We start from the raw sequence: 13,177 nt of genomic DNA on the forward strand, positions 1-13,177 counted from the left end.
AGTCTTCACCTTCCTTTTGGGTATAACCCTTAGCCACGAGCCGAGCCTTGTACTTTTCAATAGTACCATCAGGCCTAAGCTTCTTCTTGAATACCCATTTGCATCCTATAGGTTTGCACCCATAAGGACGATCAATTATCTCCCAAGTTTCATTTGCCAAGATGGAATCCATCTCGCTACGAACCGCTTCCTTCCAGTAGTCAGCATCTTTAGATGCATAGGCCTCTGAAATAGTACTGGGAGTGTCATCTATGAGATACACAAGAAAATCATCACCAAAGGACTTTGCAGTCCTCTGTCTCTTGCTCCTGGTAGGAACTTCATTGTTCTCCTCCACAGGACTTTCGAAGTGTTCATCGAAATGGTAGGTTCGGTAATTGTAACTGGTTCCTGATTCGATGAACTAGGCATCTCCTGATTAGATGAGGTAGCCATATCTTTCATGGGAAAGATATCTTCAAAGAAAGTCGCATCATTCGACTCCATGATCGTACCGACATGCATGTCAGGTACCTCAGATTTTACAACCAAGAATCTATAGCCAATGCTATGAAAAGCATATCCCAGAAAAACACAATCCACAGTCTTTGGTCCAAGCTTCCGCTTCTTTGGAATTGGAACATTGACTTTCGCCAAACAACCCCATGTTCGCAGATAAGAGAGTTTTAACCTTTTCTTCTCACATTCCTCGAATGGAGTTATCTCTTTGTTCTTTGTGGGGACTCGGTTCAGGACATGACATGCTGTCAATATCGCCTCCCCCACCATGCCTTGGAGAGACCCGATGTGTCTAACATGGCGTTAACCAAATCAGTTAGAGTATGGTTCTTTTTTTCGGCCACCCCATTTGACTGAGGTGAATAGGGAGGCGTCCTCTCATGAATTATACCATGTTCCGCACAAAAAGCATCAAATTCATTGGAAAAATACTCTCCACCACGGTCGGACCTAAGCCTCTTGATTTTTCGATCAAGTTGGTTTTCCACTTTGGCTTTATAGATCTTGAAAAAGTTCAAAGCCTCATCCTTAGATTTCAGAAGATACACATGGCAGTATCTAGTGGAGTCATCAATCAACGTCATGAAATATTTCTTTCCAACTTTTGTCAAAACACCATTCATTTCACATAGATCTGAATGTATGAGCTCTAGTGGTGCAAGATTTCTTATTTCCGCAGTCGTGTGAGACTTACGAGGTTGCTTAGCTTCCACACACACTTGGCACTTAGATCCCTTGACGGTGGTGAAACTAGGGATTAAGTTCAACTTCGCTAGTCGCGACATGCAACCAAAGTTAACATGACAGAGACGTGAATGCCACACATTGGATTCACTATTGTTGCAAATATGATTAACAACTTTATTGCAAACGTCTGATAAGGATAAACGAAACAAGCCTCCTGACTCATAGCCTTTACCAACAAAGGTTCCATACTTGGATATTACAAATTTATTCGACTCAAAGACAAGCTTGTAGCCATCTCTACATAGAAGAGATCCGCTAACAAGATTTTTATTGACGGAGGGGACATAATGCACGTTCTTCAGCCGCACGATCTTCCCCGAAGTAAACTTCAGATCGACCGTGCCAACACCACGAACAGAAGCACTTGAACCGTTGCCCATCAGCACGGTTGAAGTCCCTGCGGTCTGATAAGACAAAAACATGGAAATATCACCGCATACATGCACATTAGCACCTGTGTCAATCAACCAGTCAGGAGAATGACATACTGAAAGAATAGTGGGAAATATACCATACCCAGCATCCTTCATGTCAGTGTCTCCAATGACAACATTAGCGGTCTTGCCGCCTTTCCCAGGATTACGCTTGTCATAGCGATTAGGGCAACTAGGAGCCCAATGATCAGGATCCCCACACACATGACAAGCACCTTTCTTCTTGCCATTCTTCTTCTTGAAGTTCATGTGTTGCACAGCCTTGTTCTTCCCATCAAACTTTGCTTTACCATCAAACTTGCCCTTGTTCTTGAACTTGTGGGGCTGAAAGTTCTGCTTCTGTACCACATTGGCACTAGATCCTCCCTCAATACCTCGAGCACGTGTGTCCTTTGCTCTCGCCTTTTCTTCAACATCAAGAGTGCCAATGAGATCCGGGACGGAAAACTCCTGCCTCTTATGCTCCAGCAAGGTAGCAAAGTTCCTCCATGAAGGAGGAAGCTTAGTGATGATACCTCCGGCAACAAACTTGTCCGGTAGCATACAACTGAAGTGCTCAAGTTCTCTAGCAAATGACTGTATCTCATGAGCTTGCTCAACCACGGAGCGCTCTTCAGTCATCCTGTAATCATAGAATTGCTCCATGATGTACAGCTCAGTGCCAGCATCTGAGACCCCAAACTTGGCCTCGAGTGCATCCCACATATCCTTTCCATTATCAATTGACGCATAAGCATCAACTATGTTCTCACCAAGAACACTCAAGAGAGCAGCCTTAAACAGAGTATCCATTTTCTGAAAAGCTTGTGCCTGTTGAGCATCAAGCTCTCCTTCAGGTTTGCCGAGAGTGGCGTCATAGCAACTCATGGTTTGAAACCATAAGACTGCTCTCACGCGCCACCTCTTATAGTGGATACCCTCAAACATAGGAGGTCTCATGGAAGCAGCAAAACCACTTGGGGTAAATTGCCTATAATAAGGTTTTTGGATTGTTGGAAATATGAGCAATTTACCAAATGATTTTATTAACAGAAATACTAGATAAAGCATGAGTAATATAATAGAGATAAAACAAGTCATATGTTCTGACAGAGAGAAGGTAAATAGTTTATGCATATATGAACCGTAGCCTAGCATATCTATAGCAGACAGTAGAACTAGTTGCATATATGAAGTAGAACATATCATGTGTAGGACAAGGACTAGAACAAGGAACTGCTGCATAACCTTTAACAGTAAAGACAAGAACACGTACGGGACAGCAGCAGCAGAAGCGCTGGACTTGGGGTCGGTGTCCTCGCCTACCATGTCGTCGAGGAGGTCGTGGACGTCGGGGAAGAAGTCGTCGTCGGGGAAGTAGTCGTCGGCGACCGGATCGTCCATGATGAAGCAGCCAGTAGTCGCGCTGAGCGCTCCCCAAAAACCTTATCACCCTTCTCCCGTACAGGACTCAAAAGGTGCGGTTTCGGAGGCCTACTGTCCCGACCTGCGATGCACGCCGCAAGCCGGGATGGGAAAGATCGTAGCAGCAGCGCAGTGCTCAGGAACTTGTGGCGAGAGGAAGGGGATCTTCTGGTGTGTCTCTCTGGAGAGGAGCGACCTCTCTTATATAGGCACAGGAGAAGGACGCGAAGAGGCTGCGGCGGGAGGTGAAGCAACGAAGGGAGACGAAGCGAACAGGCAGCGGCCGAAGAGGCGCGCCGTTCGAATTCAGTGTCCACTACAGAAAAACGTTTCAACTCCCACATGACCTTTTGTATACCCGTCGTGCGTGGCAAAAATTTAGACATCGGCTCGGCTCATTCCCGCAACCCGCGGCGCGGCGTGACGAGGCGTGGCGAGGCGGGCGGCGGAAGAGGAGCGCGCGTGGATGTCCCTATTGTTCTCATGCTCATACATGTGGGAAAGAACCTCCTTTATAAAGAGGTCCAACTCCCTCTAAACTAGCAATGTGGGACTAAACTTTTGTTCCACCTCTTGCCTTGCACAAATGGGCTGTGTGGGCCTCTAGGATTTATTAGGAATTTCTGAAACTGCTATTGGGCTAGGCCCAAAATAGACAAAATTCCAGCAAGAAGAACTAGGGACATACACCTTGACCCTCCTATCATAACTTGGGGAGAAGACATGCTGGTTCAAGTCGACTTCAAGTTGAGGAATTTCAGTCTTGGTGGCAAACAATGCAAGTGAATAGTCTTCCGATCCCGCAACTTTATCCTTTTATACCTTCCAATGCAATTCGGAGCTGATATGCGTACTCTTCAATCGAGATTTTATCCTTGTGGCAAACAATTTCCCCTCTAACCAAACACTAACCATGTTTATAACCTCAACAACATAATCTCTTCAATCCAATCCTAAAAATTTGGCTGGTATGCTGGAAACATTGGATAGTCCCAATAATAATTCAATAAATGGCGAAAGCAAAATACATAAATGGCGAAAACAATGCAAAAACATCCACTGAGTAGGGATCTAAAACGTCATGTATGTGGGTATGCTATGTATTACGATGGATGAAAAACATAATAAGAAATTTAGATTACCTATAGAATTAGAACATTCTAGACTGCCAAAAATCTTTCTTGAGAGGCCCGTGGCATGTTTTTCCTCCTCGGACTACCTCAACATTTTTTTATCATCAAGTCCACTTGCTCCTAGGCAGTGTTCATTGCACGCTCTTATGACCAGTGTCCATGGCCTACATCGAAGAGCCCATCATAGTCCCCAACTCTGTTTTCTTCTCCCATCCTAAAAAAGATACCCATTTATCTACAATAAACAAAAAAATGTGAGTTAAAACAACACAACATTGTTGAGTGAATAACACAAAAGACAGATCTTTGACATTTGGCAATGCTTGGGCAAGAAAAAAGAAACGGATCTAGAATGTATTCAAATCAAGAACCAGATTAATATTTCATAGCAACATACTTGCCTCTTCCTCACTTCAATACCTTCCATTTCCCTCTACCAATGTAAGCAAATATCATTGTCTTGATTTTGTCCTCCCATAATACACAAGGCTTTCCACCATATGTTTAAGAATTTTTTTGCACCAACACTTCATTAAAGGATAACACTAAACTTGACCAATTTCAGATACAATTCAAGCCACAACAACAATTTTGTTGTAGATGTTATGTTCTCAGATTTAGTCCTCCCATAAGGCTTTCCACCATATGTTTAAGAATTTTTCTTGATTTTGTCCTGCCATAATGCACAAGGCTTTCCACCATATGTTTAAGAAATTTTTTTGCACCAACACTTCATTAAAGGATAACACTAAAATTGACCAATTTCAGATACAATTCAAGCCGCAACAACAATTTTGTTGTAGATGTTATGTTCTCAGATTTAGTGCATAAATAATGAGGGTCAATAATCACGTTACTCTCAACTAATATCCGAACACCATTGAATAATCACCCGCAAAAAAATACCATTGAATACAAACAACTTATAAAAAATACCCTTGAATACAAACAACTTATAAAAAATGCCATTGAATACAAACAACTTATAAAAAAAATAACATCAAATACAAACAACTTATAAAAAAATACCATCGAATACAAACAACTTATTATGATGTAAAGCTTCTTCCTCTTGGGTCCCAAGTAGTGGCGAGGCAAACCCATTCTATGTACACCACTGCGTTATCATGCTTCGAATGAGCCAATAAAATCCACTAGATGCTTACTGTGTTATGTATCCTCTGAATGCTCCATTTTAAACCGATAAAATCCATCCTTTGTCTAAAAAATAATGCTTTGAATGAGAAGGTCACGAACAACATTTATGTTTAAAATCACTTGCCAGCTGGTATGCAGGCACATCCGGTTCCCTCGACTAAACCGCTTGATGATGAAACGACGATCTTTGGTTTGCATGGCAGGAGCAAACAGTTTAACATATCATATATTTTATTTAGTTAAACACAATGACCAACACCGATGGAGCGCACCACCACCGACAAGCACCTCGCCAGAGAGAGCCTTGCCCAGGCCAGGGGCCGACATGATCGAAACCGAAGCACGGAAGTCAAATCATCATCGTCGACGCGCGCCTCACGAAGCGCAACCATCGCTAGATCAGGAGCGCACAACCACCAAATCGGCTCCGCGCCTCTCGACTGGAGCATTGTGCCCGCTCCAAGCATGCCCGCCGTTGCGCCTCAACCACAACATCGCGCCACCGCCACCGTCGGAAGCTCCCGGTCACGCCGCCGCTGGTCACAGCAAAAGCTCACGCCCATGTGAAGCCGAGACATTCCGAGGCGCCAGCCAACTCCACGAGAGAGAGACGAGCAGCCTTGCCGCCCCCGCCCTCCGGTGACGGCGAGGGGCGGGATGGGATGGGATGCGGCCGAGATTTGGCGGCGCTAGGAGTCACCCATGTCACTCACGGGATTGCATGGATAATTGTCCAAATCCTAAGTATGTTGGACCATATATACAATTTTGCCCCCCACCTCCCCGCCCATACCAAAAGAAATCAATGTGCGTCGTCCATTTCCATTATAAAAAGAGGGCAAAAAGTTTGCCAACCCAGCAGGGACCCGGGACTACTATGACCGGTAATGCTTTGCAAAGATTCATCATCCTACCGACGCTGTCATCCATGTTATACTACAAATAGAGGGTTTAACATACACGTGCTTTGGTGACGGCATGGTGGCGGCCGGGTTGACAGGCTCAAGCCAAACCGGGCCCACCCGCATCGTCGCACCACTACTCGATTCCAGTCCACGCCGTGTGGTAGTACTCCCTCCTTTTCGGTTTATAGGGCTTAATTCAAAAATCTCACCAAACAAGGTAGATGATGAATGGTGGAATACTTTTTATAGTTTGCAAAAGCACCTAATTAATGCACTTGTTTTCCTTAAAAAATTATGTTTATCAATGCATAAAGTACATGCATTGATCAATTTTCTCTTAGACTGGTCATAGTGGGGAGTAACTTAGACTAGTGTCATGCATATGACACTAGTCTAAGTTACTACTTTCATAATGCAAAGTAACATACTAGTAGTATCATAGATGGCTTCATTTATTAGCTCGTAGACTCATCTTGCCTTGGAAAGCATTATGTTACAGTAACATATTATGTTACCACCTCTCATTAATTACTTGTCACATAAGCAGAATTTTCTCGAAGTGCGCTATGTTACTAGCTAAGTTACTCCCACTATGACTAGCCTTAATACTTGCATGCAATGATTTAATGCACCTTGGAATCTGAACATGTGATGAAAAACAACCAAATTGAGCCTTATAAAACAGAAAAACTAAAATTTTGAGGGAGTACTACTGTGTGGCACTGTACATGGTGAAGGTCAAGGTGCTGATGGGGTCGCCTGGCTTTGGAAGTTGGAGCCGTAGGAGCATGGCACAGCCACGTCAGCCTGGCTGCCGAGCCGTAGGAGCATGGCACAGCCACGTCAGCCTGGCTGCCGAGCCGTAGGAGCATGGCACAGCCACGTCAGCCTGGCTGCCTAGCAAAGCAATTCCGTTTCCCCCGTCGCTCTCGCTTCGTATACTAGTACTACTCCTGCTTCAGGCAAAGCCGTCACGATACCAGATCAAACAACATGGGAATAAAGAATTTTCCCGCGTCGGCCATCAACGTTAACACGGCGGCAACATGCGTGTCTGATCGCGCGTTGCATCCCACTTGACCACTGACTCTGCATCCAGCAGCAGCGGACGGGAGAGAGGATCTCGCGAGCCAACCGGAGCCAGGCAGGCGAGCCCGAGCTGGCCGAACGCTCCACTGCGCTGTCGGCAAAGTGCGCTCGCTAAACTATTTCAAATGCTCTTACGTTTTTTTTACAGAGCGAGTAGTATGATTATTTTTCCGCTGTTTCACGAACCCAGTACTCCCTACATTTCACAATGCAGTGAGCCGTGTTTTCCGAGATCTAAATTTGACCATAAATTTAACCAACGAGACCGACTACGGTAAGAACTTAAACCTTAGAAAGTACGAGACACTAGATTGTGGAATGGAGGGAGTACTGGTTATGTGCTCTGTTGCTAAGTTACAATCACGACGATCATACTCCAGGTGAATGTAAATAACTGCTCGTTGGCAAAAAACGAACGTTCCGGCTTCGTGTCGCTGCTCTTTGGCATTGCTCCAGGTGAATGTAGGGCTGCCTGCCGTGCCAAATACCCCTGGCATCAACGGCCATCTGTTCTGTTCTCGTTCACACAAGCCGTGCCGCGAATTTGACTGCCGCCACACTCCATTCACGAGCTGATGCTGCGTATCACCCTTTACATCTCCCAAGCTTACACACAGTACAGTAGTACAGGGCTCCGACAGGTACACTGGCAAAAAGAGAGAGTGATGATGCGGCCAGCCCAGCCAGCTACTGCTGCCACGGCACACTCCCTACGCCTCCTGCTGACCAGCTGACTCGGTGGACTTGCGGAACAAGCTCCAGTCCGGGCGTTTTCTTCACGGCCAAGACTCGGCCAGCTCACATCACAGTATGCAGCAGGCTCTGATGCCTTGCTCGTACTGCTGGCTATGGCTAGGTCAATAGGCCAGTAGCTAATGCACATGGAAGGCAAAAGCAACCAGGGACGACGGTAGGGTAAAAAGAGGCCAAAGCAAAATGAAAAATACTTACCACGTAGTACTACCGGTGAAGCGCACGCACGACACGCACCCCTTCTCCCTGGCCCACATCGAGGACCGAGTGCCACATACAGAGCTGCCCTGGAAGGAACTGACACTTGACGGGACAAGGGAGGCGGAACGGCCCAAATCTCGCATCATTCCACGATTCTTGCCTTTTGGCAATCGTACACAAAAGGACTTTGACGAGCATAATGTCATCAGTGTATGCCAAACAACATACTCAAAAAATGAATGTGAGTGTATCCATTTTATTTTTATAGGAAAAAATGTATCCGAGACGATTTCGTACAGCAAGACACAAGAAAATCACTCAACCGTGAAGTAGGAGGATGCAAGAATACACGAATATCAGCTACTGGTACTAAACTAGAAAGGGAAAGCAGCCTAATCTGTTGGGGACCTAGACTTGCAGGTTTGGGTTACAGATGGTACTCGCAGAAAATGGAGTAGCACGGGGGCTCAGAAAAAGGAAACACGGGAACGCAAACACATCATGGAAGTAGACATGGCAAAAACCTTCCAAAATGAACTAGAAATTAGGACAACGGGGTAGGAACTAGAACACTATCTCAATGGCTAATTAATACGACATTGTTGGAAATAATCACATAGTTTAAGGTGATTTTTACACAAGTTACATCGACCATGTCCTTGCGCGCGGCTCGGTTCAGTAAGCGCCACTCTACTACCAGCGGGGAGCCAGAGACATCCTGAAACCATGAATGGCTGCAAAAGCGTCACGAATCAAAATCAGCTCAAAAGAGCAAGTCAAAGAGTTAAGGGGGTGTTCGGAGTCTCTCCGCTCCGGACTCAGCTCTGCGGAGCTGACGGAGCTGCAGACTAAATTTGTGGAGCTGGTAAGTAATTTCACAGAGCCGGTGGAGAGCCGAACAGGCCCTAAGTTCTTGCGCTGGTCCTCGTACAGTTCCCATGATTTCAGCAGGTAGGTTTTGTTTTAAATTTCCTCTAAAAAAACATGTGTTAAATCCACCCAGGCACTTGTTATCTGCCATCAACCACGTTCTTCAACTAAGCTGACAGACGCAAACTCTCAATTGGAAATTATGCAAAGACATGAACTTCTATACGTCCCCAGAACGCAAACCGCATGGTTCATCAACTGTTCACTATCTAAGTTCTTTGCCTCCAAACTGCAAACAATAAATCATCAACTGATATATAACCATAGAGTACTTAATTAGTACGTACTTCTTTACGGAAAAGGCCCCTGCCAGCCATTTGTTCATCGTAAAGACAAATTACCACAAGGGAGGCAGAATTCCCAGCAAAATAAAACGCATGCACTTCTGGGAGCTTTATGTTGTTTGTAGAGAGCAAGTTAAAACAATTCACCAGGTTTGGGATGGTGAAACCCTGATGTGCTCCCCCCCCCCCCCCCCCCCACCCCACACACACACACACACACACCATGATGATGAACTCATGGTATTAATTGGAAGCTATTGCCAAGAGCATCTCATACTCTGAGGATATTGATGCCCTTGTTTGGCAATACAACGCCTCAGGCACTTACACCACTAGCTCTCTGTATGCTATTATTAACTACAGAGGTGTGACACCAGTTTTTATTCCTGCAGTTTGGAAGCTGGTTGTTCCCCCCAGAATTCACATTTTCCTCTGGCTAGTTTCATATAGTAAGATCATGACTAGAGATAACTTGCAGAAGAGAATGATGAACAAGCCTTTAAACTGTGTTTTCTGTTCTGAAAATGAAAGTGTTCAACACCTTCTTTTTGATTGTTTGGTGGCCAAAATGGTTTGGAAGGAAGTCAGTAGCTTCCTTGCCAAACCAGTGGGCACCAATATGGAATCTGTTTCTTCATATTGGATTGCTGGAAAAAGACTTGATGTGTTTAATACTATTGTAGCTGCTACACTCTGGGCTTTGTGGAAGCACAGGAATAGTTTGGTATTTAACGGTGTCGTCTGGCTATCTTTGAAACAGATTTGGTCGCTGATTTTAAGAACAATCAGAAGATGGCGCTTGATATTCAAGGAGCACATGCTGGAGCAGACAGATCTCTTCTGCCAACGACTTCAGACAATGGTGCAGGAACCAGAGCTACTGGAGTGGGGGTGAGGCGCGATGAACCTTTGCTCTTTCACAAGCTACATGTGCATGGCGCCCAGATGGCCGCAAGCCCAACATCTGTCCTGGACACTCTCCGATCACCGATGTTGGCGCTGCCTGGAATGGTAGCCTGATTCAAGATGGGCATGGGGGCTACCTGCAAATGGTAACCTGAATCAAGATGGAGCAGGGGTGGCGTGCACTTCTGGACTTTGCTTTTCTTAGTTTTCTGTGGATTCGAAATTGTGTTGTGTGAGTTTTGACAGCAGTGGCATCTGTAATGAACTCTGTATAACCAGTCCGTGTGTTTTTTCGGGCTACTATCAAATGGAGCCTGGGAGCCCTCCCTGTTGATCTAAAAGAATGAATAAAACGCATGCAGGGCACTTGGGCGTAAATAAATTTGAAGTATTGCTTGTGGACTAGTATCAAGCAATGACAGACATGTTTTAATACTAAGCTTGGTTGCTTGGTTATGGTTCCTTCTACTTCAAAGTCTGACCGTGTCGAGTCATGAAGTCCTTGTTCGACTCAGTGCTATTTCCTTGGAATAGGCATTGCATTTGTTATTACAGACATAGATGGTACCCTCGTTAAACTATTGTACCACATATAAAACTCCTGCTTCCATAGGTTAACACTACAGGTAAATGCAACATGACAGCCTTGTAAAGAATCATACAAGGAAGCAAACTGATGCAGAGCTAAAAACACATATTTTTTTCTAAGACAAGATATGTTCACCTCAATCATAGAGCGGAGTCCGCACAACAGACGAGTAGTAATGTGCCTCCAACTCCTTAAGGCTTGCTGCTGCTTCCTGCCCAATCCTCTCCAGCATTCTCTCTGTCTCCTCTGCCTGTTGACTGAGCACTTCAATCCTCCTATCAACATTCTCACTCAAAGAAGAAAGCCCAGAAAAGATAGCTGTCCTCTTAAGTTCCGATACTAGTTTCAACAGAGAGTCTGCTGAATGCACCTGGAAAACATAAAACAGCATTTGACAACCAAAGAAGACGAATAGAGAAAAATGAATACTAGATTTGATGGTATTCTAGAATTAGCTCAAAACACAGTAGGTTGCAGTACAGCATATATCATATCAGCTGCTACTATAGTTTCTGTATCAACTTGTTACAATTGCAGCACTAATTAAGGCGCCGAAGATAAGGTAGTCATTGCTTCTTGTGTCAACCTGTTACAATTGCAGCACTATGACGCCGAAGCTAAGGTAGTCCTCGCTTCTTATATCCACTCATCATCTGTATATTGGGACACCGAGTTTTAAAGTCCAAGACCATGAAATCAATCTACCGGGGGTTGGAGTGCTTCAGAGATTATATTTATATTTCTGAAATCTTACCCTGCTCATCTAGATTTAGATCCTCAATAGACCTTACCGAACTGATCCCTATTTTGATCATATCATTACTGTATTTAGCATCCACATTTTCACCCTAGGCACACCTCATTCACTGTCATGCTGGTTGCTAAGTCCACATGACTACATGATAATTGATATCTACTTGTGGGCTTTTGTAGTACAGCACTGTGAATTAATACAGGGATTGACAGCTTGGGCTTCTACTACAACTCAATTGGGCGTTACTGTTTCAATCTTCACTGCTAGTTTCATAGCCTGGTTATATGTCATAATCATCAATCTCACTTCAATTTATAGCATGTTGCTGTTCTAGATATGGCACCACCGAATCAAAACAAGCGGATACTACGGCAATGGAGCACTTGATTTAAGGCAGAACACCACTCCAATTTGGGGCATGACAATTTGAAACAGTAAAAAAAATATCTCCGAGCAACTGGTGCGCAGTGAGGCGAGTCGTCGTTACCATGCGGGAGGCGCGCATGTCCATCTGGAACGCCTCCTGCGAGTTGCGCACGGGCGGGTCGTTGACCTGAGAAGAGGAAGAACCGCAGGGTTAGGGTTAGGCAGGAAGCGAGAGCACCGACGAGTGCTAGGAGGGAACGGGGGCGTACGCGGGCGATGTTGATGAGGGCGGAGAAGTTGTCGACGAGGCTGCTGACGTCGGCGTCGGCCTTCTGGAGGAGCGCCCGCTGCTTCTGCGCCGCAGCGGCCGCGGCCGCCGCCGTCGGGCCCGCCGTGGCGCCGCCAGCGCTGCCGCCTGGCTTGCTCATCGCGGGACACCCGGCGAGCGGCGGGCACCCGCTGGCAGGAGCACGGCGGGAGGGGTGGCGCCGGGGGGCAGGGGGGCGACGGCTTCCGGCGAGGTAGGCCGCGAGCCGGCGAGATCGGGGGGACGGGAGCGGCAGAGAGCGCAGAACCTGGAGGCAGTGGCTCGGTGCGGCTGTCCCCCGTGCGTTTTTTTCTTCTTTTTTGAGACAATCCGTGCGTTTGTTTGTTGGGCCTTTTAATCCCGGCACACATATCTACTTTCCATTTGTCTACAAGCCAGTCCAAAATCTCAGGATGGACTGGGGGCCCATCAAGCCCACCCTCCTCCAGTGATGATGGGGGAGGTGCTATACGGCAAATCCTATTTTTAAATTTCAGAACGTTTTTAAAAACTCATGAATATTTAAAAATCCTTGAATATTTAAAAAAATCTGGATCATTTTGTAAATTCTGGAACATTTTAGTGGCACAGTAGCTAGTTTTGAAAGAAAAAAACAGCTCAACAAATTCTCTAGCAGTGGCCCGGCAAAAAACTTTCAGTACCATGCTACCCAGTTATGAGAAGAAAAAAACAGCTCACAAAATCCTATAGCAGTAGGT

At 45.5% G+C, this 13,177-nt stretch overlaps 1 protein-coding gene across 4 annotated transcripts; it reads right to left on the minus strand.

The window, feature by feature from the left end:
• Positions 1-4,155: 4,155 nt before the first annotated feature.
• LOC125542407 (mediator of RNA polymerase II transcription subunit 22a) lies at positions 4,156-12,799 on the minus strand. Of its 4 annotated transcripts, none has more exons than XM_087546020.1 (4): positions 12,421-12,799; positions 12,273-12,338; positions 11,167-11,401; positions 4,156-4,451 (listed from the first exon to the last, which is right to left on the minus strand). In XM_087546020.1, exons 1-3 carry the CDS (start codon positions 12,577-12,579, stop codon positions 11,168-11,170), a joined length of 459 nt encoding a protein of 152 aa, XP_087402146.1. In that variant the 5' UTR covers positions 12,580-12,799; the 3' UTR covers positions 4,156-4,451; position 11,167. The 4 variants fall into 4 exon arrangements, with proteins under 4 accessions (XP_087402146.1, XP_048561400.1, XP_048561401.1 ...); XM_048705443.2 differs by lacking the exon at positions 4,156-4,451 and adding an exon at positions 8,554-9,040; XM_048705444.2 differs by lacking the exon at positions 4,156-4,451 and adding an exon at positions 8,554-9,056.
• Between the last annotated feature and the right edge of the window lie 378 nt (positions 12,800-13,177).

Source organism: Triticum urartu, chromosome 3A (genome assembly GCF_056163025.1).
Source record: "Triticum urartu cultivar PI428250 chromosome 3A, HENAU_Tu73, whole genome shotgun sequence".
Classification (NCBI taxonomy): domain Eukaryota; kingdom Viridiplantae; phylum Streptophyta; class Magnoliopsida; order Poales; family Poaceae; genus Triticum; species Triticum urartu.

Bases quoted from the DNA above. Each gene is read 5' to 3' on its own strand.
- LOC125542407 (XM_087546020.1), bottom strand. From the start codon at position 12,579: ATGAGCAAGCCAGGCGGCAGCGCTGGCGGCGCCACGGCGGGCCCGACG. The intron at 12,339-12,420 runs GTACGCCCCCGT...TCCTCTTCTCAG, and splicing joins CCCTCATCAACATCGCCCGC to GTCAACGACCCGCCCGTGCG. The intron at 11,402-12,272 runs GTAACGACGACT...TATGTTTTCCAG, and splicing joins ACATGCGCGCCTCCCGCATG to GTGCATTCAGCAGACTCTCT.